General features: G+C 44.8%; 1 protein-coding gene across 3 annotated transcripts in view; it reads right to left on the bottom strand.

The window, feature by feature from the left end:
- Nucleotides 1-5,138: 5,138 nt before the first annotated feature.
- The window catches only part of Myom1 (myomesin 1), a 123,999-nt gene continuing 103,693 nt past the window's right edge, over nucleotides 5,139-25,444 (bottom strand). For 2 of the 3 annotated variants that reach the window (XM_057758394.1, XM_057758395.1), the window contains exons 29-37: nucleotides 19,472-19,585; nucleotides 18,315-18,402; nucleotides 17,317-17,355; nucleotides 17,127-17,232; nucleotides 13,402-13,565; nucleotides 10,598-10,634; nucleotides 10,085-10,107; nucleotides 9,181-9,236; nucleotides 5,140-5,919 (exon numbers count right to left, since the gene is read on the bottom strand). In XM_057758394.1, the coding sequence (XP_057614377.1) occupies nucleotides 5,626-5,919; nucleotides 9,181-9,236; nucleotides 10,085-10,107; nucleotides 10,598-10,634; nucleotides 13,402-13,565; nucleotides 17,127-17,232; nucleotides 17,317-17,355; nucleotides 18,315-18,402; nucleotides 19,472-19,585 (921 nt within the window). In that variant the 3' untranslated portion in view covers nucleotides 5,140-5,625. Of the gene's footprint in view, nucleotides 5,920-9,180; nucleotides 9,237-10,084; nucleotides 10,108-10,597; nucleotides 10,635-13,401; nucleotides 13,566-17,126; nucleotides 17,233-17,316; nucleotides 17,356-18,314; nucleotides 18,403-19,471; nucleotides 19,586-25,444 lie in introns of all 3 variants that reach the window. The other variant, XM_057758397.1, reaches the window with a different exon arrangement.

Genomic DNA, 25,444 nt, shown 5'->3' with positions numbered 1-25,444 from the left:
ACAACATAGAAAATTCCAGATTGATGGTTAGGGAACTTACCTTCAACACAGCTACTGTTGTCAAACTAAAGCAAACCATATTAAAAATAGAAGGAAAACTCCTCACAGTTGTCATGCAGATTTCCTGAGCCGTGACCCACCACAGGCACGAGAGGCTCGGACTGGGGTGTGCAGCAAGAGTTTAGAGTTCCCGGGGTTTCCGCTCTCATTTTCGCCACTCCTTACTCACCCTCAGGCATCGTGTGAGCCCCGCCCTCCACTGCTTTCTCCTCACGTGTCCCATGCCATCTGCTCTTGCCACTTAGGGCTCTGTACAGGGGTGATCTTCTAAAACTATAATGTATTTCTTCCCTTTCCACACGTGTGTGTTTGCATGCATGTTTCCGTATGTGTAGGCACACAGATATAACTGCATGTGTGCGTGTTCCCTCTAGCTGGCTCATCTCTGCCTTCTGAGGCTGGAGTCACAGGCAGCAGCTACAGCCACAGAGCATTTATGTGGTTCTGGAGATTCAGTCCTCGACCACTCTGCTCCTGGCTTAGACACAGCACAGCTTATTAGCTCCAACCCAACCACCAGGACATCGCTCCAGCCCCTAAAGCCATAATTTTTTACTCTGAGATTTTAGTAATCTTGTTAGTTTGGTATTATGCTACATTTCTCTCTCTCTCTCTCTCTCTCTCTCTCTCTCTCTCTCTCTCTCTCTCTCCTTCTGTCTCTAAATGGCCTCTGCAAAACCATCTACCCAGTTGCTCTTGCATACAGGAGGTGACTCCTTCTTTCCAACCTGGGCATCATCCTCTTCTCCTGGGCCACCACAATCCAGCACCCGCAGGGGCCTCCAAAGCGGCCCAGCCCAAGGTAGAATTTGACTTCCCTAAGGTTGGGAGTAGAGAGGTGATAGAACTGTCAGGGGCAGGCGGACATTTCTCCCCATGCGACATTCCTGGTGAGACTTCCCCTGAGGCTGGAGAAGCCTGGCACTGATGTAGGTTAGTAGGCTGCTGTGCCGGTACTCAATCCTGGGCGAGATGAGGCACACCAGGGGCAAGGGAAGGCACAGGGGATGGGAAAAGCTGTCTCACCGTGTGTTTGCATCTTACACCTCTATCACTGCCCTGTGGATCTGAATTCCCACCTGGTGCCGGCTACCTCCTCCTCTGGAACATTTCCTGCAGCACAGGTCTGTGGGCGGTAGATTTCTCGGCTTTGGATTACCAGCGGAAGTCCTTTATACCGATGAGTATGGCATCTGCAGTGTTGACGATGTCGCGTGTCCCCAGGCTTGGTGACGAGTGTCTTCACCCACGGAACGGTTTCTCCAGCCCTGCTCTCCGGTACTCCACAGCTGAGCTCCATCGTCCCTGGTTTCTAACGCCTACCAAGCAGTCTTACGATGTCTACTTTTGTTTCTCTGGAGTATAATTCCCGTTTTCTGACTGCTTCAAAGAATTTTATGAGTATTTTTCTTTGCAAATTCACTATATTTTATAGTCTTCCATGTCCTACTTAATGTATCTATTCTTTCCTCCTGCTTCTTGGATGTATGAAAGATACTCTTTTTGCAGTACTGGAGAGACCTAACTTAGCTTGCGCATGCTCCACACACATAATATAGGAACGAGCGACACTCCCAGCCTTCTTATTTTTCACTTTGAGACAAAGTCACACAAGGCTGCCCAGACAGACTCTGAACTTATGACCCTCTGCCACAGCCTCCCTGTTAGCTGGTATCGCAGGCCTGTGCGGCCAGCTGCAGCCTGTACCACATGTGAATGAGAGCTTTATGTTGTTTACTTACATACTTGACATGTGCTCTGTCATGAGTTTCATGTGCATGCCATTTCTGAGCTCATTTTTATGACTGTTTTTCCTCTAGTCATTAGCCACAACCTCCCTACTTCTTTGCAGGTACCCTAATCTGTTACTTGTATTTATTTTGGGTGCTGGAAACTGAAATTAGGGCTTTGCCCATGGGAGGCCACTGCTCTCCCAGGAGCAACACCGCCAGTGTACAAGCCTGCTAAATTTGGATTGGGTCCCTGCTGTTCTGTTACAGTGTTCAATACTGTGTTCACTTGAAGTGTGTGCATGCTATTCTGACACCTAGTTCCACTCTTACAGAAATTTTATCCTTTTGAAGCTTCCTTACATGTGTGTGGGGGCACGTGTATATGTTGTGTGCACATAAATGTGTGCCTATGCATATGTGTGTATGCATGTGTGTGCCTCTGTGTGTGTACACATGTGTGCCTATGTGAGTGTGCATGCATACATGCATGTTCGTATGTACACACACAGAGGCCAGAAAAAGATGTTTTTCACTATTGCTTTCTGACTTAGTGTACCATCACAGGTCTGTCATGGAATCAGAAGTTCACAATTTGGGCTAGGTGGTGGGCCAGTGAGCTCTCTTGTCCCTGCCCTCCCTCCCCCATGCTAGAATTATAGGCACTTGAAGCCATAGCTGGTTTGTTGTGTGGATGCTGAGGATTTGAACTCATATCCTCATACTTTCAAAGCAAGCACGGTTGCCCATTGAGCCATCTCTCCAGACGCTCCTGTTTAGCTTCAGGACGTGGAGCAACTTCAGTCTAGGACTATTTGCCTCTAGGGTTGATGTGAGAAGCTTCTCCTGAGGAGTCTGCTAAGGGCCCCATGTATCACCCTTTTCATCTGCACTGGCGGCAGTGAGGACCATGTCCAGCCTGAGTGTGCTCCAAAAATTGTCTGCAGCACTGCGGTGGCTCCTTCCAGAACTCACCATGCAGCCGCCTGCATCGCTCCAGCCCTCTGGCCTCTGTGCAATTCTTCTAACAGCTTCCAGGCATCCTTGACACCTCCACCTTTTTGAACCCCCATCTCGCTCTCTTCAGCTCTGTGAGGCTGACCTGTAGCTTGAGCTCTCCATCCAGGCAAACAGCTGGAGAAGCCACAGCTGTTGCTATAACTCACTCCCAGCCCCCTTAGGAACCACAGTCCTGTGTGTGTTCTAGCCCAGGCCCCAGGCATTTTCTGCTTTATATTTAAGCCAGGTTTTCTAGCTGTTCATGCCAGGACAGCCCTCCTAACAGTGATCCTCTGTGACTAGACACAGAAGCCCCTTGTGGTATAGTTTTACATTTGCTTCTCTGGACTCCAGACATCATTTCCGCGACCATGGGTGGTTTGGGCTCGGGACTCCCACACCACGCCGTGCTGGAAATGTGGCCCCCACATGCAGCCTTTATGCACTGGAGGGATCTGTTGATTTTTTTCTCCCCGGAACCACCTCCAGGCAGATGGCAAGCTCAAACAGCTTCTCTGTGTCAGTTGGTGGTATTTTTACAAATACCATTTTTGTTTAGTCTAAGCCGCTCCTGCACAATTCACCTTGAACAATCTCTTGTTCTGGTGTTAGTGTTAAACTCCAGGCCTCTGTCTATATACAATTAGTATTGTGGCTACATAGAGTCTGTGTAGTGTGTGTGTGTGTGTGTGTGTGTGTGTGTGTGTGCATGTGGTCAACCTCGGCTGACATTCCTTAGGGGCTGTCTACTTTGCTCTGGCTATGTTGGCTGCCCGAAGGCCCCAAGACCCTTGGGCCTCTGCCTCCCAGTGCAGGGATTCCAGGTGCGTGCATCAGTGCACCCGACTTCTGTGGCGCAGGGGTCAAACTGCCCCATCACACTGAGGAAGCACTGTACTCACAGAACAGGCTTTCTAGCCCTCTTTTATTCCAATGCACTTGGGATGTCTTAGATAATTTAACCTAGTAACAGCTTAGGTTTCTGATTCTAAACTTAAAATATTTGACTATCACTTCAAATCTAGGTTTATATATAACACGAGAAAATTTATAAGAACTCAATTTTTCCATGCTTGAACACTTATCCTAATAAGCAATTAAGGTTAATTTCTTGATAAGGTTTTGTTTAAGCCACATAACAGCAATGATTAAAATGTGAAAAAAATCAATTGATAAATAAAATTTAGCAAATTAAAGAGAATTTTTTAAATTATAAAAAGTAGCCCTAAAACTTTTTTCAGTGACTAAATTTTTGGAACCTTTTTTAAAATTAAAAAGGATTATGTATATGCATCGGTGTTTTGTCTGCATGCATGCATGTGTATGTGTGTGTGGGGGGGTGTTGAATTCCTTGCGATTGGAGTTACAGGCAGTTGGAAGCTGGCATGTGGGTGCTGGGAACTGAACCAGGGTCCAGTAGAAGAGCAGTCAGTGATCTTAACCACCAAGGCCCTCAATGGCTAAATTTTCAAAGAGAAAAAAAATGTAAGGATGTACTTTAAGGCCTTAGAAATGTTTCAAAATTTGTCAGTTGCCCTTATTATATATTAATTTTATAAGAACATATTTTACTGTGTTCCAATATGACTATACCAGTACCCTACCTGTAGCAGGTCACATGACTTATGAGTTAGGAGGAAACTTCAGCACTGTTACCCCAACATGTCTATGGTTTTAGTTGAATTTTCCCATTTAGAAATAGCTTCAAAAGCTACAGGACTGTGATGTGGATAATTTAATTTGGTCACTGTAATGGCTGGAATAATTCTTAGACTCAGTTTGTTGAGGGATCTCAGCAAATATTGCCCTGAATATAAACATTCCTCTCTCCCTCCTTGCTTCCCTGGCCCATCAGATCCCCTCTGCCACAAGGTGGGCTTCCTGGTAGGAGCATATGTTCCTGTTCTCATACAATTTCAGAAACCAGAACATGTTATCTCAGGTTTGTTTTCATGTGATTCAACCTGCCTTCTTCTTCTTGAGCCTGGGTAGGGTGCTGGTCTCTGTTCCCACACACCTTTGTCCCCTAATGTTGGAGCTCTGCTGCTGGCTCTTGCTTACATGTGTACGTGGGTCCTGTGGCGGGCACACCGGGGACCGCCACTGCTGGGCTCTTCTCTTACGTGTGTACGTGGGTCCTGTGGTGGGCGGGACGCAGCCCCGCCGCTCTTATTACAACAGACATTGCATTGTAATGGCGGATGGAGGTGAAGCGATCAGATATGCAGTGTCAGTATGGTTTTGGACTCTGAGCCTTGGCTGACCTCTGGCCTGGAGGCGCTGTTCTTACCCCCAGGGTGTAAATCAGAAGATGGTAATGAAAAGGAAGAGGTAGGGAAGCCCCACCTAAGCGGCGACACCTAAGTCAGAGAGAGACGAGGGTAGGAGACTTTATTCACACCGAGGGAGGCCATGACACAAGGCTGCCGTCAGAAATGTACCATCGCTCCATCAACAGTGACCAACCACCCTCACGGCCTGGGCCGTGGGCTTCTGCTTCGACTGAGTGCTAAGACACAACCCTAAGACCTTGCAGGGAAACTTCATCCGCTTCAAACCCCACCCTCTCCATCTGTTCCCACTCAACAGCTCTCCAACATTTCCTGGCCTTCTTCCTTGAAACCATTCCCTAGAGTTTTTGACTCTCTAAACTGTGGATAAAAACCCTTAAAGTGTCATTATTTGGTGCCTCATATGTATGAGTAAGAGATTTGATAACTTCCTCCCAAGTTAGCACAAAACGGAGACACTGGGGGGACCCCCCCATCTGTCACCCAAATCGTTTTCACAGCAGCAGCAGGGTGGGTGGCTCAGCTGGCCCTGCTCTCCTCGCTGCTCACTTGGACTTCTGGTCGCCTTTCTGGGGCTCTGATGCACCCTTCCTTGCCTCCTCCTCTGGGATGAACACACTGACGGTGAAGTCGCTGGTCTCTGAGCCGTACTTGTTCTTCACCACCAGCCCGTACTTGCCAGAATCTGCGGTACTCACACCTGTGATGGTGAAGAAGGCAGTCTTCCCGGCCTCAAACCTGAGGCTGCAGTGGTCATCAGAGGCCAGTGGCTTCTCGTTTTTCAGCCAGGACACCTCAGGGGTTGGGTCGCCCCACACGTTACAAGTGAGATTAAGTGCCTGCAAGACAGGTTTATGAGAAGGATGTGAAAAGTCTGATCCTGCTCCATCTAAAGGATAATTGCAGGGCTCCCAGAGGGTGCCACGCTCTGGGCAGCATCTGTAAGGGCTGGCAGCATTGGGGAGTCTAGAGGGCTTGCTGCCAGCACACTCAGAGGAGCCTGCATCCTGCTCTCCTTCCTGAACACCCAGACGTCTTTTTCTCTGGAGTGGTCTCTGGGCTGTATCAGTAGAGAAATCTCATGCCACGCTCGCAGGCTGCTTACTTCTGCGTGGCACCTGCGTCACAGAGCCCAGCAGTGGAATGGCACAGCTGCTCTACATAACTTAATTTCACCATTCCATCTCCCTCTTTTTCCTCAGCTCCCTGAACCCCGTCCAATCTGTGTTGTTGCAGAGGCGCTTGACCCAAATGCATCTGAAATAAAACCTTCCCAGCCATGTTGAAAGTCTCCCTGAAATGCCGTTTAGGCTGCAGATTGACTTTGCCTTACTAAGAAAATGGCAAGGTTCACGTGAGGCTCTGGAAGTAGTGCAGGGCTGCATTTGTGTTTACTAGTGTTTACTGCTGCTCTATTCAATGGGCCACAGCACTCGATTCGGTCTCATTATCCCACGTCCCTTTGTGCTGTCCTTCAAAAGCTACATGACCCACCCCAACTTTTCAGCCCTGTGTTTTAGTACCTTTTTTCTTAGATTATAATACAATTGCTGAGATCACAATTTCATCATTCCCCCCTTCTCTTTCCTCTTTTCAAATCCTTCCACATGCTCCTTGTTCTCTTTCAAATTCGTGGCCTTTTTTTCATTAATTGTTACGTGTGTGTGTGTGTGTGTGTGTGTGTGTGTGTGTGTGTAAAACTGGCTCAGCCTGTATAATGTTACTTGTATGTGTGTTTCTCAGGGCTGACCGTTTGGAACAGGATAACCAATTGATTTTCTCTTCCCTGGGAAAGACTATTTCTCTGGCTTCCAGAATTCCTTAGTGGCTTATAGTTCTTTGTGTAGGGTTCAGGCTTCTTGGTGTTTCCCCATCTACTCTGCCATGTCCACTGATGTCCTTGTTTGGCTCATGTGTAGGCAGTCATGTTGGTGGGACTTACCGGGTGTAACTCTGATGACAGCAATAGACACAGTCCCACAGCAGATTCCCTGATCCCCTGGCTCTTACTACCACTCCGCCCCCTCTTCTGCAGTGATCCCTGGGCTGGAGGTGTGGGCGTTTTATTGTAGATGTAGTCAGTGGAACTGTGCTCCATATCTTTGTATTTTGATCGTCAACTCTGTTCTCAATCTGCAGCAACTGCTACTCATTTTTCCATTTATAAAACATCATTTCAAAAATTTATATGAACATAATCTACAGCATACATATTTTCCAGACTGCTTCTTTGTGTCAGCATCATTGCCCATGCTGTCCTTCCTTGCTGCTGACCAGTGATGTGTGTGTCCCTAAGGGCTATATGCACCACTTCCAGTTTGGGGGCTATTCTGAAGACAGCGTACAGGCTCTTATGTTGACATTTCCATTTCTCTGTGCTAAATGCCCAGGTGCAGTTGCTGGGATATATGCTAAATATATGATTCATTTTTCTCCCTAGAACTGCCAAGCTCTTGTGCTAGGGGTTGATTTAATTTTGACTGGCATTCCACCACAACAACCGACAATGAATGAGTAATCTGGTTTCTCTGTCTCTGCCTACGCTGGCCACTGTTTGCACTTTTGTTGCTTGTCACTGATCGTTGCAGTTCAGACCGGTATGCTATATTTCACTGTGTCTTTTGTCCCCCTCTCCATGGCTAGTGATGCTAAATGACACAATGTTGACAAGGGTGAAGTTGGCATTGCTAGGGAAGACGCGTTCTTTGAAATATCCTCCTGACAGACCTTAAGCTGTCACTTACGGCCTCTTCTGTGGGAGCAAAGCTGGGTAAATCAAACCCCTGCCCACATCTCATCATTAACTAGCAAGTTTTTAAGGCAGGCTGCGTAGCTCACCTTCTTGCCTACGCTGCCCACGTGCTGGGAGCCACCATGTGCCACCATGCCAGTTTAATTACCATTTTTACTAAATTACACTACGGGTACACTTCAGAAAAAAAAAGTCCAAGCCAGAGAGATGACTCCGTGGGTAAAAACGCTGCTGCCAAGCTGAGTGACCTGAGTTCAATCCCTCAGTGCCGCACTGTAGAAGGGAAAAACTGACAGCAGCAAGTTGTGCCCTGACTTGCACATGTCTGTTATGGTATGTTCTCCAATAAAGAAACACTTACATGCAATAATTTTTAAGTGATTCAAACCATGGTCATTACAGGCCAGGCAAATCATTTTGGATTACACAAATCCCGGACACCATAAGCACTGTGGACAACCAATGCCCATCCTGTCTGTGTTTTGGGTTTAGAGCTCCCCCATACATTCTAATTGTCACTGCTGCCCAATGGCTGCAACCTCACTACGTGAGGAAAGTGGAAAAGGCAGCTTCGGGACAGAAGCCGCTCTCAGAGGTTCAAAGTTGACTGTGATATTTTCCCTGTACAAAGACTGGAGCTGAATGGAACCTATAGTCTTGCTTTACTACCTGAGTTCTGCATGGCCGTCTCCCCCACACCCACCACTGCAGACAGTCAACGCCCTTTCAAGCGGGAAACGGTTTTACTTCACTACAGGTGGGTGTCTCTGGACTTGTAAGAGTTTTATTTTTATTGATATGGGGTCTGGCTGTGCAGCTAAGGTGGCCTTGAACTCTAGACCCCCTGCTGGGTTCTTTGATTATGGGTTAGAATGATGCTCATTTTGTCTCAGATTATATGAGGCCAGGAAACACCAGTTTAATACCAAATGGAGAGAAGCTGATTTTCATCAGAGATGGAGCAGCTGTAACCATGTGACCATGAGTCTCTTACTAGCATGGGCCACCTTCCGGTGTGTGCTGGAATAATTTCCTTCTTCTTTTGCTACAGGGCTATGAGTGAATGTTTTCAGGTTCTTTTCCATACAACCTAATGACTTCTGTTGGTTTTTAACTGTGCCTCTGGAGAAATGCCCTAAATATAGCATCATAAGACAAACTTTCATCCTGACGCCGGGCTGACAAGGCATTACGACTGGAATGCTGAACTTTTAACACTGCATCTGGCTATGGTGAAGGGCAGATGCAAGAAATAAGACAGATGGTAGGGTACAGAAGGAAGGACCCCGATGCGGGGTGTGGGGCTGTTCCCCATGTGGAGGCAGGGACAACCGTACCCCATGCTCACCTTGCCTTCCTGGATGGTAACAACATCAGGGAGACCGCCCAACACCCGGGCCCGATCTGCAAGCACAGGAATTTCTGGTTAATCACTGTAATGAGGAGGGCCAAAGATCATGCCCTCAAAACCACTTCAGGACACAAACCCTGTTTAGTTTTTCCTGTCCTGATGGTTATTTCAATACTGTTTTCAACATGCAAATTAAGAAAATGACCCAGCGACTCTGGCTTTCTTTACTCACTTACTGCACACACGGCGCCTGTAGCTGTACCTGAAGCACCAGCGTGGGGCACCTTGCTAAGCTCAAGGCGGGAGAACAAATCTAATGTGCAGGTTCTGAGTCGGGCGTGGCCTCTTTCTGGTCTCCCTGTGATGAGCACCAGTTTCATTCCCCAACCTTTTTTCTATGAATTCACTCAAGGCCAAAATGGCACTGTTCCAGACTCTTTTCTTCTTCACCGGGTTTAATTTTCTTCTGAAAACTGTACCTATAAGTGCCTAATACCTACCACATGGTTATGACCAAGAGATTTCTTAGGATGACTTCAGAGGACAAGAGTCAGATGCCATAGCTGAGACCTTCCTACAGACATGAGACTAAAGGAAAACAAATGTGGGACCATCTACAATTCATAAAAGAAAGAAAGAAGAGGGAAAAAAAAATCTATTTTCTTTTCTTGAGATAGTGTCTCACTATGTAGTCCTGGCTGTCCTGGAACTAGCTCTGTAGACAGGCTGGCCTCAAACTCACAGAGATCCACCTGCCTCTGCCTCCCGAGTGCTGGGATTAAAGGCTTATGACACCAAGCCCGGAAAGGAAAAAATATCCACTGTCATCTGTAGATGTGCTGGGAAAAGGAAGTTCAACTCTGAATCTGCCTCTGTGCTAAGTGTGAAGGTAGCTACTTACTTTTTTCGGCAATGGCAGCTTGTCTGTGGTTGAGAGAGACAAGACAGACAGACAGACAGACAAAGGAGATTTGTATTAGTATCATTCCAAGTAGTTTCTCTCCCCCTGCCCCATTTCTCTCTCTCTCTCTCTCTGTCTCTCTCTCTGTCTCTCTCTGTCTCTGTCTCTCTCTCTCTGTCTCTCTCTCTCTCTCTCCCTCCCCCCTCCCCCCGCCTCACACGTGCACACACACATTGAGTGCAGACTCAGACAGCTGCTCTCTCAGTCACCGCTCTGAGTAACATGAAGGGCTGTAACAAGCTTGGACTGCATTTAATACACAAACAGGGGAGGAAAGTCGGGCCACGATCCGCCTGAGAGGTATTTGGCAGTTCAGCTAGCAGTGTCAAGTGGGGCTTTTCCTGTGCTTGCTCAAACAAAACCCTGTTTCTGATACTCAGATAGGCAAGAGGTACACAGGGTTCCAGGAATGTAACTGAACAGAAGAGGCACTTGCCAGGAAGGGGAACTTACTTTAACCTCTGGAATTCAGCAACGGCTTCGTCAAATGCTGCAGAAGAAAAAAAGAAAGTTAAAAATTTCTTAGTCAGAATTGACAACACACAGGGCCGGTTACAAGTCCCAAGATTCGGTCACTGCCCAGCTTCCCAGGAGACTGCCTATGGCTTCCTATTTCCATGTAGCACTCTCAACAAGACAAGCACTTTCTGTGTAGAAAATATGAGGTAGGAGATGTTAGGAGCTTTCATCTCAGCAAGCCTTCAACCTTAAGCAAAACAAAACAAAACAAAAACCATCAGTCTCACCAAGAAAAAAATGGGGATAAAAGTCTTTCAAATAAAGGTACTGTCTAAGAATCCAGAAGAGAGAAGAAAGGGACTTTTTCTTATTAAATTACCCCTGGTAAGCTCCTGGGCTAGACAGTTCAAATATCTTGCCGTTAGGTTTTTCTGGTCCATTTAGGAAGGAGAGCACGCTAAGTAATGGTCGTTGCATTGATGTTAAGACTAGTCTGAAGTCCAGTGTGTTGTCCATTACAGAACAGAGTCCTGAGATTGTACATTTTTCTTTTTGATTTTTTAAATACATTTTTGTTAGCATACAAAACAATAGGTTTCATTATGACATTTCATAATATGTATCATTCGGTTTTTCTCATATTCTCCCCATCTTCTGTCCCTCTCTCACTGAGGCAAAGGTGGAGACAGGTGAGCGAAGAAGATGAGAATTACAGTATTCTAAAAATAACCCTACCCTGTGACGTCAGGGTGAGACACTTGATGGAAGACCATGAGAAAATGTAGCTCTGCTTTAAAATTCTACTGTTTCATCTTTCATTGCTTTGGGGGCTCAAGAAACACACATGTACGCACACACACACGGACACACATATGCACACAAGCACGCACACAGATATGAGTTATTTACATGAGTGTTGGGGTATGTATTAGCTTGTGTGGGAGGGTCAGAACACAACTGTCAGGAGTGAGTTCCCACAGTAAGGTTGAGTTCCTCTTATTCCACTGCTGCTCAGCTTACGACGAGTCTCCTGTCTCCACGCCCACCCCCATCTCAGGGCAGACATACTGAGCTCACACATGTGTACTGTGACATCCAGCTTTTCCTATGGGTTCTGGGGACTGAACCCGAGCCATCAGACTTCCATATCTAGTGTTTACGCTCGTGGCGACATTTCCTCAGCCAAGAGCCATATTTTAAACCTAGCAAATATTTAGACAATACCAATCTACACACTGACATCTATATATTTTATATGTATAAATATGTATAAACCCAGGCTTCAAGCTGCTGGGCCTTATTTTTTCTCATCTGAAAAATGACGGAGATTCAGTTTGAACCAGGGTGATAGCATAAAAACCTTCCTGGTCCCCACATCGAACTCAGAAGAAAAAAAAAAGAGTGTGGTCAAGCTAACTTGTGTTTGGTGGCTGTGGCGACACTGGAGAGAGGTTCCAGCCTTTGTCTTAAAGGGGGCTAAAAGTGAGGTAGTTGCATAAGCTGTGGTTGTTAAAAATAATTTTTGGAATGTTTTAAACCTCTCCACCCCATTTCTGCTTCCCCCTTTCTGTTGTATTTCCCACAGTCAGATGAACAGTGGGGGAAACCCAGAGCACCGCCTCTTTGCTGCAGTTTCTCCATGACTGCAAATTCTCAGTGTGTCTTTGTAGGCATGATGGGTGGGGTGGCGTGAGAGTAGAGGATTCAGATAGCACCACGAGTGTATGCCTGTAAACACACACACACACACACACACCTCAGTGCATGCTTGGGGAGTGGCTCTCTACATACATTGTGAACTTATCCTGAGGCTGGAAAGCATGAAGAGTTATGAACACTAAGACTGCATCTCAGTACACCGAGGAGCGCAGGAAATTCGGTCCAGCCTCCTTGCTGACTTTCATCGAGACTTCTACTCTTTAGGAAAGCATGGGGGCAGAATATAGCCAGGGGATGGGGAGAAACAGCATGGTGATTTTAGCTGTTTTCTTAACTTTTAAAGTTTTATTCAGGAATTGTGCACCACCTTTGATCTTTCCTTGTTGCTTCTCCTGATACTTTCTTTTCTTCCCCATTATCTACAGAAACCCCTAATCTCTCAACTCATCTGGGACCCTTCAGACTTAGACCCCAGCTTCCTCTGCTCTGCCCAGCATTTTCCCTGGACTCTCCTCACTCACTGCTCTATGGACAGAGAAGCTTCTGTATCGTTACTCTCGGAGTCAACTCTCCCTCTGCCCCTGGTCTCGCACCACCCACCCTCTGGAGCTGACAGGTCAGCGGTGCCCTGTATCCCGGGCTTTCTAGTCGCATGAGCTGCTGTCTGGGACTGGATGACGTCAGTCCCCATGCACAACTGCTTTTCTCGCTTTTCTTTTAAGGAGGAGATCATGAGCCAAGGGACCTCTCACTGGCTGTGAGAGTGGTGCTTTCTCTCCATGGTTACTGTCCCAGCTTGCTTTTTATGGACACCTGACTAAATTCTTTATAGTTAAGACAGTCTTGCCAAAATCATTATTAATAAAAAGCATCGGAGACCATTATTTTAGCCTAGTTCCTGCACTAGTCTTTAGCCTACCAGATCTAACCAGAATGGCGTCACTTGTATAACGTGACATATAATCAAATTGAATTTAAAGACAAATTAGGCCTCCAAAAAGATTGGGACTCAGAGCAGCCAATCCAGAACAGGCCCACTCAACCCAAGAGTCTCCCACACCAACTTCTTTGACATCACCAGTGTAATGACCTCACTTCACTCTGGTTCATTCTATAGTGAATGTTAAGGAGCGCGTTACCTTGTCCAGAAAGATCCACTGTCTTCTGATGTCCAGTCTTGCCGTCAAAGAGTTCCATCACGTATTTCCCTTTGTCATTTGGAGTGGGCTCATTGATCTGCAGCCAGATCTGCTCCCCAGTGACCCCACTCTTAACTCTGTCTGTGTACTTAATGCCAGTCCCACTGTTAAGACGAAGGAAAGTGCCATTACTGTTTCCTGGGTTTCTTACAAAGTGATATGCCGTAAACCTTTATAGGCTTTCAGAAAACGTGAGACCTGCATGCCGTTCTGTTTCAGGGTACTAAGGGCACTGAAGCCAGGGACTTGGATTCTAAGGACCTGGGAATGACATCCTGAACGTCTACTTAACTCACCGCTGTAGCCTGGATTCCAGTGCAGATTTCAAGACCAATACTTCTCATTGGCACTAATTATCTTTGGTTTTGCTTGGGTTTATTTCTAGGGTTAAGGGACTATTTAAAGGTGAAAGGTCAAACTACATACTATTTTGCTGCATATTTAACACACATGTTCTGTGGATAGGTAAAAACAATGGTGGAGACTATCTGTGCATGACATCTATTGATACATTGCTCCAAAGCTACTTAAGCACATAAACGTACACTTGGTTGTGGAGTCAAAAGTGACTTGCAGCCGAGTGGCTGTCAGAGAGTGAGGCATGGGCTCTGGTCCTGTGTGAGGGCAGAGGGGAAGAGCCCTTGCCCTTGTCATCTGACTGTGGAAACACCACAGCTCTAGACAAACAAGCGCATAGCTGGGCGGCATTCTCAAACTGTCGAAAGGTACTTCATGGACATTGCGTGAGACTGTGAGAAAATTTAAAAATGCAGTCAGTACAGGGCCAGTGAATGGGTAAAGGGGATTGTTGCCAAGTCTGGCAACTGGAGTGAACCCCTAAAGCTCACAAAGGTGGAAGGAAAGAACTGACTCCTACACACTGTCCTCTGACCTCCACATGTGCTGTGGCATGTGCACATGTACACACACACAACAAAAGCAGTATATAAAATTACCATATATATATGCATATACAGTTATAATTATATATGGAGAAAATAGAAGAAAGTTATTTAAATTTGCATAAACGGGCTAACAAAACTATTGATGATATCATATTATAACTCTTTCTATTTTCTAATATCTATAAATGTATTTTCCCAAAATGCATGTACAAAGTTTATACCTTACGTAGAATTTCAAGATGAACTTAAAATTTTTTTCACTAAAAAATTTTGGCTTTCATAAATACTTAGTATTTTTCTTTCAACACTACAGCTATGTATGAGGGCATTTATTAAAATATCTGAAAATATATTAGCAATTCAAATGCCATAAGACTAGAGTAAAGAAACACATTTGTACCCTGAAGGTTTTGGCCTGAATGACAGCATTTCTTTGAGTCAGACAGGAAGAAAGTTCTCTGCTTTGCATGAGTTATTTGGTTTCTGGCTGGCTCGCACAATGGTGCTTTCTATATGTTAAGTACTCCAGACAGAATGGGTTCTATTGTTCCTATTATATTTGAGAAACTGATATTCATAGAATTAAATGACTTGCTAAGGAAGATAAACACAGAGTCAGGGCTCTCACTCTCTTTAAGGTGTGTTTTTTTCAGTTTGCCTCAGACTTACAGAAAACAATATTACAGTTCTCAACCCCTGAGCCGTGTACGGACAAATCAATATCAGAGAAGTTCATGTAGACAAAACCAAAAGGCAGGAAGTTCCTGCCTTGCTACTCTAACAGCAAGTTCCTTAAAATATTTTTTAATGCTCCCATTTAAAAAAATTTTAAAAAGATTTACTTTTAGTTATGTGCATCTGTGTCGGGGAGATTATATCCACGTGAGTGTAGGTGCGCACTGAAGCCAGAGCTGTCCGATCTGCAGCTGGAGTTAGAGGTGGTTGTGAACACTTGACATGTTTCTGGGAATTCAGTTTGGGTCCTCTGGAAGGTAAGTATGTACTCTTCACACTACGTTCTCTCTCCAGCCCTTGAATAAATGATTCCTTTTCAAAGGACACAACTTAAAGATACTGTTTTTTATCTATTTGATTATTACTGTGTGTGTTGTTTCCTTCCACCTAGGTCCTGGGGTGGAACTCAGGTCCAGGTGCCTTTACCCAATCTCACAGCTCTAAGACACAGTGTTTTGATTGATGATCCGGCTAATTTTACTCCCCTCATTCTTCAGACTGATATATTATAATGTCCTAGATGTCACAGAGGAATTTCCTAGGATTTGGGTCTATTTTAAATTTTAATACTCACTTCCCTGCAACATTTCCTGAAAAAAGAGAACAAAGGACCCCAAACCCAAGCCTTCCACACTGGCATTTTGCTTCTTCTTACTTTTAGAATTCAGAAAATGCCTAAGAGCACAGTCAAGTACCAGCTCTGGTTGCCTGTTCAGCTTACTTTTTTTCTTTTTTCCTACTTTCTTCTTTGTGGTGCTGGGGGTTGAACTCAGGGTCTGATGCATGCTAGGCAAGTACTTTAACACTGAGCTATACCACTAGCCTTAGGCTCTTTTTAAAAATAATACTTAAGAGATACATGTCTCCTCCTCTCATCCTAAACTTTCCATGCAATCTGGAGTTGTGTGCATGCATGCATGCGTGCGTGTGTGCATGTGCGCATATGTGTGTGTTACAATGACCTAGCTTATCTCTAGAGTCAGACTGACTGGGCATAGCTGTCAGCTCAATTATCTGTGTGCACACTTGAGTCACCTCCCCCAGCTTGAGCTTCCTCTCCCCCGAGGTGAAAATGCCTATTGCACAGAGCTGGGGTCATGAAAGAATCCACCTGTCTACTGGCTTGGAGAAATGCCCAGCAGACTGCTAGTGCCCAGTGAAGCTACAATACAAACAGACATTGTTATCTGTATCCTCAAGGGATGCTAAAGGACTTCTGTTAACAGTTTGGAATGAATGTCTAAACCAAAATTGATCTGGAGGAGGCTGCATCCCTAAAGATTGTCTATACCGTGCCTCTTTTCTGTTTCTGCCAAATATGTCTCAAGGATGCCCAGAGGTTGAGTATACTGTCAGAATTAGATTGAGAAGTCTATTTTGGTTCAGAAACCCATGGAATTCCGGGTGAATTTGAATGTATTTCCTCTATAATTCCACAAAGGCAGCGTAGGATTAAGACAGATGCCAGACTCAATCCAGTTCAACATAGGTCCCCAAAGGCTTCTGAGGGTGGGCAAACAAGATGCAAGATGCTAAGGCCTAGTTATGCCAGCTGCTATAGCCAACAATGATAAGCCGGGGCTCTTCTCAGGATGAGACTTCTATGGGAAATGGCTACGAACACAGATTATAGGAAACTTGGGAATCTCCTAGTGCACACTGCTTCGGTTTTGTTTCAGATCACATGGGTTGGGTGTACAGATATAGAGAGGGCTGCAAGCAGAGCTCTGGGTGGCTGCAGACCAGAGGTGGCTTATACATAGCTGTCTCAGGTGGCGGCTACATTACAGAGATGTCTATGAAAGATGGTATTTCTATCAGAAGAAGGACATACTGTAGCCATTACTGTACCTCACTATGCATGGGTTGAGAGAAAGATCTAACCTGAAGTAAGAAAGGGGTTCTGTCTTGTGCTCCTCACTATGAACCCTCAGTAAGGAAGGGGTGGGATTTTTGTTTTTATTCCTCGTCCTGGTCAGTGGGGGGGGGGAGGTCTACCTAGCAAGTCAGTTTTCATTTACTTACTTGTGGGACCAGTTAACTTTCAAATCATCCAGGTAGTATGTGACAAAGGAATACAGCCGGATGCCCTCCGCCGTGCTCTGAATTTTCAGGTCTGTAGCGGACAAAGCTGAGGAAGAAAACAGCACAGTTCAAGCGCGGTAAGAAAGGAGCATACCGAAGCACTTGTTATGGGAAGGAAATGGGAACTTACCTATCTTCCTGCATACTTCAGTCATCAGTTCCTGGAAGGCTGCAGACAGAGGGTCATAGGCAAAACTTTAGCATGAGCATATTCCATATAAGGTCTATTTTCAAGCTGTTAGCTCTTGGAAACTCCCTGTCTGGTGAAAGCCATTTGTTGGGAGGTAAATTTGCTGACCTACTGATAATTAGTGGGTTTGGTGAAATAACGTAATTTTCATAAGGTTTTAAAAAGATTTCTGCTTGTTTTGACTTGTTTGTAACTAATGTTATAGGAACATTCTAGAAGAGGCCACACTGAGATTTCCAGGAAGTCTGTTGGCTTTGGAACACTCTTCTCAAGTCTGGGGACGCCTTTGTTTGAATTACAGGAGTTTGTTATCTGTGACATCAACTCCTAATGAATTTACTGTCTAGGTTGCTTGGACGTCCTCTGTTCAATAATATGATGGCCCCCACCTCTTCTGAGAGCTGGACGCTAAGGCTTCTGCGGCTTGACTTCAATCCTGCCGTACCGAGGAAGAGAACTGGAGGTTTGGGGTAGGGTTGTAAGTAGCTTCTAATTATCATGATATGTTTGCCCTTAGTCTCTGAAAACTGGAAGCTGCTGCTTTGCTCTGCTAATAACTGCAAGGCTTCACATTTCCTACACAAATCTTTCTTAGCACCCTTAACAATGAACCATTTTTTAGTATGTTCCTCACAGAAGGTTTTGATCCGAGAACATTTTTGTTCAGCTGTGAGAAAAATGATGATTTAAATTGGAAACAGCCTTCTAGAGTTCTATGGGCTATACATTTATCTAAGGATCAAAAGTATACTTTTGATTTCTAGGAAGTCTAAAGGGAAAATATTTTTGAAAAAGAACAGTAGGTTGCTCTGCTGGAATTTCAATTAAACCAAAATCACTGGACACAAATCAGCATGACTTCTGTGGCCAGCCCAGCTCCAGGCGTAATTCTGGTAGCTGTGGAGCCCATAAGACAGACCCTAGCAGCTGGTAGTCACCTTCATCCACAAGTTTCAGTCTGCTCTTATCTTTTCCTCGGTCATCTTTCAGGATAACTTCATAAAATCCAGCATCCTTCTTGGAAAACTGAGGAGAGAATGAACATTACAGTTGATCACAGTTCACGTGTGTTCTGCAGTTGTGTGTCTCTGTGTGTGCATATATGCGTGTGTGTGTGAGTATATGTTCATGTGTGTATGAGCGTATACTGTGCGACAATGGGCTTTTATCCTGTCACTTGTATTATTTTTAATAAAACGCCGATTGGCCAGTACCAGGCTGGAAGTAGAGGTGGGGCAACGAGAACAGGAGAATTCTGGGAAGAGGAAAGCTCAGTCTGCAGTTGTCACCCAGATGTAGAGGACACAGGTGAGAATGCCTCACTGATGAAAGATACCAAGCCACATGGCTAACACAGAAAAGAATTATGAGTTAACATGTAAGAATTAATTAATAAGAAGCCTGAGCTAATAGGCCAACCTGTTTATGACTAATGTAGACCTCTGTGTGTTTCTTGGGGACTGAACAACTGCGGAACCTTGGGGGAACAGAAAGCTCTGTCAACATGTGGGTATGCATGGATGTGTATACAACATGCATGTGTATAGAGGCCACAGATCAACCTTGGGTATTCCTCTTCAGAAGCCAGCTGCCATGTTTGTTTGTGTCTAACAGTTTATTTTATGTGTATGAGTGTTCTGACTATACATATGTCTCTACACCATATGCGTGTTGTGACTGGGGACAGTGGCCCAGATCTCTAAAGAAATCAGTCCCAAACTATTTTAGCTGAGGAAGGATTACAAGAAAGTTAAAAGAAGAGGGCATTGGATCCCCTGGGACTGGAGTTACAGATGACCGAGAGCTGGAAATCAAACCCAGGTCCTCCGGAAGAGTAACTAGTGCCCTCAACTGCTGAGACGTATCTCCAGCTCCGACCCGGCACCCGGAGCTTACTAGCACCTGGAGCTCTCCAACTCGGCCAGACCAGCTGGCCAGAAAGCCCCGGGATCCATCTTTCTCCGTATCTCCACCACTGGGATTGTAAGTACGTTCCTCTAGCAGTTAGATGGAAGCTGTGGTGAGTCCTTCAGGCATGGAACAACTGATGAATGCGGTTTCTGCTGAGGCAGCTCTCATGTCTGTAGCCACCCACCTCTGTGATGAGCAGGGTGCAAATGCCATCCTTAAAGTCATGCTTCTCATCCACCGATATCTCCCGCTCATCTTTGTACCACACAATGTGAGTCTCCTTTTTAATATTTGCCACCTGTAGGAAGAATCATAATTGCCCTCCTTGAAATAAGAAAATAAATGTTATTCCTATGACGGTAAGCAGTTTTTAATGTATTGGAGTATTAAATTAGAAAAAAAAAACACAGAGTCAGAAGACACAGATTTGTAAAGGAAACAGTCCCAAGCTATTGCAGTCGAGAAAGAGTTGCAATAAGGTGAACACCAGTGACTAAACCTATCAAGAGGATCTCTGTTTCCAGCGGGAAAAGTCGTCTTAGCATCGTGTTTCCATGACAAATGCAGTAACGTGGCAATGGTTGGTGGAACTGCTTCCTGTAAGAATATACAGGACCAACTGAACTAGACTGGAAACTCTCCCATTGCCAGGCTCATTCTCAAAGCAGTGGGGAGATCAGGGATCAGGCCAGCATGTGCAATACTACATTATTTCAAAAGCAGCTTAAAATTGATGCCAAAGAAAAGTACCATGTACCCATTAAATCAAGGGAAATCAAGGAAGTGAAGTACTCTCCAACTTTAAAACAAAGTCATTGGCCCAGCGTAGCATGGTGGTAAGTATAACAGTCCCAGGATATCAGAGGATTGCATGAGCCCAGGGGTTTGAAAGCAGCCTGGCTAACATGTGAGACCCTGCTTCCAGTCCAGAGTTCTTAGGTAGACATGAAAAGAAAGGATGCCATATATTAACATAAACGCTTAAATAAAAATAAAAATAAAAATCCCCAAAACTAAAGAAAGACAATTCCTACAGCATTAAAATAGTCAATTCCTACAGCAGAATAACAGGATGAATAAGCTCCAATATATATCTGAAAATTTATAAAATGGACAAAGGGAGATTATAAATACATTTAAAAAAAGAAGAGAGGTTTAATAACTTAATTACTTAGCAATTTTGAAAAGGTGCATTAGATCCTAACCCATATATCATAAAATAAATCTCAGATGGACAAAACCAGTGCATATTCTTAGAGGGATCCTGAGCTTTTTCTGCAACACTTGAATTATTTTTCACAAAGAAGAATATATCCATGTATTTCTTGAAAATTAAAATTGTAGGAAATAGTAAAGACTTCATGAAAATCAGAAACTCCCCCCCCCAAAAAAAAAATCACACTGAACAGCTGGTAAAAGGACATATGACTACTTGACAAGCATGGAGAAATGTTTACTTGTGGTGGTTTAAGTGAGAATGGTCCCCATGGGCTCATATATTTGAATTCTTTGTACCCAGTTGGTAGAACTGTTTGGGAAGGATTAGGAGGTGTGGCCTTATAGGTGGAGGTATGTCACTGGGGATTGGCATTGAGGTTTAAAAAGATTTCCTGCCATTCCTGTAGCACAAATAATAAAAACCCAGAGACAGATAATGGGGTTCAACCTGAAGATCAGAAAAGCAAAGTAGCCAGTCACTAGAGAGATCTTTCACCTTTACCAAATCTTCAGACCAAAAGGATGAGATCCTGTCTCCATGAATCCTCAGACTCCACACTCCACTGAGTTCCTGTCTCTTCCCCTTTATCTTCCTCTCTCCACCCAGCCATATCACTTCTGTTTCCACCTCCCTGGTGCTGGGATTAAAGGTGTGGGATCCCAAGGCTGGGATCACCTTTGTGTGAACTCTGTTTGTCTTTTAGACAGATTCAATCTTGTGTAGCCCAGGGTGGCCTAGAACTCACAGAGATCTGTCTGCCTCTGTCTACCAAGTCCTGGGATTAAAGGTGCATGCCATCACTGTATGGCTGATTAGTGTGACTGCTTTGCCCTCTGATCTTCAGGCAAACTTTATTTACTAAAACACAAATAGCCGGGTGGTGGTGGCACACACCTTTAATCCCAGCACTCGGGAGGCAGAGGCAGGCGGATCTCTGTGAGTTCGAGACCAGCCTGGTCTACAAAAGCTAGTTCCAGGATAGGCTCCAAAACTACAAAAAAACTCTGTCTTAATAAAACCACACAAATAATATACCACTTTATATTCCCAGTGTGCTCTCTGCCATTTGCTCTGTTTGACATGTGTGCTCTCAGCTGTCCCTGTCACCATCCATTGCTCTGCCATCATACACTCTAACCCTCAAGAACCATAAGCTCAAATGAAATTGTCTTTTATAAGATGCCTTGGTCATGATGCTTTATCACAGCAACCAAAACGTAATTATATGTTCATTATAAACAAAAGTATTCATGTTTTCCTACACTGAAAGAATTTCAGCTACGTTGTGGACGTAGCTCAGAGGTGGAGTACAAGGCCCTGCAAAACATACACACACACACACACACACACACACACACACACACACCCTGAAAAAGTTTATCTAGTAAGTGAACATAAGAAGCAGTACTGTTTAGACAAGAGTGAAGTCAGTACACAAAAGGTTATTAACTGGTTTTTAAATTACAGAAATCTATTGTGTTACTAGGTAACACAGATAAAGATAACCAACTTGAAAATCTGCATCTGGACTGGAAAAAATTAGAAATGCTCTGGGTTTGATGAGCATACCAATCTTTTTATTGTTTATTGTGCTATACATTTTTCTCTGCACCCCTCCCTTCCTCTCCCATCCCCTTCTACTTCTACCCTTTCCAGTGATCTCCACACTACCAATTTACAGGAGATCTTATCTTTTTCTCCTTCCTAGGTAGATCCATGTATGTCTTTCTTAGGGTCCTTTTTGTTGTCTAGGTTCTCTGAGGTTGTGGAATGTAGGCTAATTTTTCTTTGCTTTGTGTCTAAAAGCCACTTATGAATGAGTACATATGATATTTATCTTTCTGCGTCTGGATTACTTCAGCCAATGTGTTTTTTAATAGATCCATCCATTTGCACGCAATTTCAAGATGTATTTTTTTTCTTTTTTACCACTGAGTAGTACTCCATTGTGTAAATGTACCACATTTTCTTTATCCATTCTTCTGTTGATGGGCATTTAGGTTGTTTCCAGGTTCTGGCTATTACAAATAATGCTGCCATGAACATAATTGAGCACATGTCTTTTGGTATTATTGAGCATCCTTTGGGTATATGCCCAAAAGTGGTATTGCTGGGTTTTGAGGTAGATTGTTTCCTAATTTTCTGAGAAATCGCCATACTGATTTCTAAAGCAGCTGTTCAAGTTTGCACTCCCACCAGCAATGGAGGAGTGTTTCCCTTACCCCACATCCTCTCCAGCATAAGCTGCCATCAGTGTTGTTGATCTTGGTCATTCTGGCAGGTGTAAGATAGAATCTCTGAGTTGTTTTGATTTCTCTGATGGTTAAGGATGTTGAGCATTTCCTTAAGTGTCTTTTAGCCATTTGAGATTCATCTGTTCAGAGTTCTCTGTTTAGGTCTGTACCCCATTTTTTATTGGATAATTTGTCCTTTTGATGTCAAGTTTCTTGAGTTCTTTGTATATTTTGGAGATCAGTCCACTGTCCGATGTGATGTGGGATTGGTGAAGATCTTTTCCCAATCTGTAGGTTGCTGTTTTGTCTTGTTGACCATGTCCTTTGCTTTATAGAAGCTTCTCAATTTCAGGAGGTCCAATTTATGAATTATGAGCATACCAATCATGTATGTGTGTGTCGTCTGCATGGATATATATGTACCACATGTACATCTGGTACTCACAGAACCCAGAAGAGGATGTTGAATCCCCTAGAACTGAGTCACAGACAGTTATGAGCTGCCACGTGTGTGTTTGGAACTGAAGCTAGGTCCTCTATAAGAGCAACCACTGCTCCTTTTGGTGTTTTTGAGCAGGGTCTCATTATGTAGCCTTAGCTGGTCTAGAACTTATACAGATCCACTCTGTCTCCAAGTGCTCGGATAAAGGCATCACACCCACCTCAGCCAGTGCTCTTATCCATTGAGTCATCCCTGAAGCCCCATCTCTCTGTGGTTTCTTGAAGCCAGAGTGCCTCAGCTCCTGCTCTAGGTGGACTTTGTCTCCTGGGCTGTCACCTTGGGTAGCAAAGGGAATATTTGTGTGTGTGGAGTCCCGGAGTGGAATAGTGCCTAACAGTGTTTTGTGGGCAAGCTAGGGCTCTTTCTCAGTCCTTTGGAGTAAACCACCTGGGGCTCATGTGAGTCTCGTGAGTCTAAACGTTTAGCTCACATACTCCATGAAGTATAAAGTAGAATAGTAAATTGCTAAATTTGCATGAGTTCCCCCAGTGATGTAACAAAGAGCTACAATAGAAGGTTTGTTCAGATCAGACTGAGATGATTAAATAGGGCCTTGGGATGAGCAGAAGGCCACTTTGGGCCTCAGAGCAGCAGCATGACAGGTGATGTGTGGACAGCCATTACTACTCTTAGGCTCCTCTTTGCTGTTCAGAACCTGGAGAAGCATCTGGTTCTGCTGATGAGAAGTCATTAGAAGAGGACTCCAGAGCCCACCGCCTAGACAGCCACAGGTAGCACAAAAGGAGAAGGACCGGACAGGCGGCTTCAGGGAAGGGTGGGTTGTGGAGACACCACGCAGACGAGAAGCTGAGTGAGAGCCGCAGGCCAATTGCAGGAAGGATGGTGACAAGGAGGCTGTAGGTTCCAGGGGCTGCTGAGAATGAGTTTTTCAAGTTTATCATTTCCCGAGGGGCAGAAATCTAGAATTGATTTTTCTTACATAGGTCTGCCAAGTTCCTGCTTCTTTGACTTTATCAGGGCTAGCAGGGACTGGGTACTTTGGCTCCAGTTTTATGACTATGCCAGATCCATGGTTCCTGTCTTGAGTCATCATGACCCCAGTCTACTTAACCTAACAACTCCTTCGCTAAAATTTCATTTTAATTGGGGAAAAACTTCTTTTCTGAGTTGGATGGTCTTGCTATATAACCCCAGGCTGTCCTCTAGGTCCTAGGCCTAAAGGATCCTCCTGAGTAGATATGATGGCACCATCATGCTCAGCTCCCCAAAGTCTTAATTCAGAATTAGGGACTAAATTCAGGGCCTTGTACATGCTAGACAAGTGCTCTGCCCCTGAGCTACAGCCCCAAACCCTTTAAACTCTCAACGATTTCCTCAGCTAAAAATGAAATGCTAAGTGTAAGCAGCTTAGAATGCTGTTTTGAATCCCTCCTCACCCATCTTCCCAGAGGCTAAGACCATGGACGGTTCCCAATTCCAGTCCCTGAAGGGAGCAGGGAGGCGAGACAGGGAGACACAGCTGGGCACACTCAGCCATGTTTCTGTGCAAATCTCATGACTTAGAGAAGCTCACCAGGTAAGACAGGAGTTGGAGTGGGCCAGGAACAGTCCACCACTTAGAACGCAGATTTAGCATAAAATGAAAGCAGCGTGTGACCTTCTGCCATTGACAGAAGGTGGCCACCCTAACCTAAAGGCCAAACCCATGCATGGCTCCACAATCTGCAGCTTTCTGATCATCAGCACGTGTCTTAGTTAGGGGTTCTATAGCTGTAACAAAACACCATGACCAAAAAGCAGATTGGGGAGGACAGGGTTATCTGGCTTATACTTCTCCATTGCTGTTCTTCACTGAAGGAAGTCAGGACAGGAACTCAGGCAGGGCAGGATCCTGGAGGCAGGAGCTGATGCAGGGGCCATGGCCGTTTACTGGTTTGCTTCCCATGGCTTGCTTCTATGGTTCTATGCCTGCATTCACATAGAACCCAGGACCAGCAGCCCAGGGAAGACACCACCTACCATAGGCTGGGCTCTTCCCCCATTGATCACTAATTGAGAAAATGCCTTATGGCTGGATCTCCTGAAGGCATTTCCTCAGCTGAGGCTCCTTCCTCTCTGATGACTCTAGCTTGTGTCAAGTTGACACATAACACCAAGCCAGTGGAGCATGGAACCACAAGTGGAACATTCCACACCGCAAATCCCTGCTTCATGCGCAAAATTATTCAAAATAATGCACGG

The sequence above is a fragment of the Chionomys nivalis genome, chromosome 26 (genome assembly GCF_950005125.1).
Source record: "Chionomys nivalis chromosome 26, mChiNiv1.1, whole genome shotgun sequence".
Taxonomy (NCBI): domain Eukaryota; kingdom Metazoa; phylum Chordata; class Mammalia; order Rodentia; family Cricetidae; genus Chionomys; species Chionomys nivalis.
This window is presented reverse-complemented; position numbering and strand designations above follow the sequence as displayed.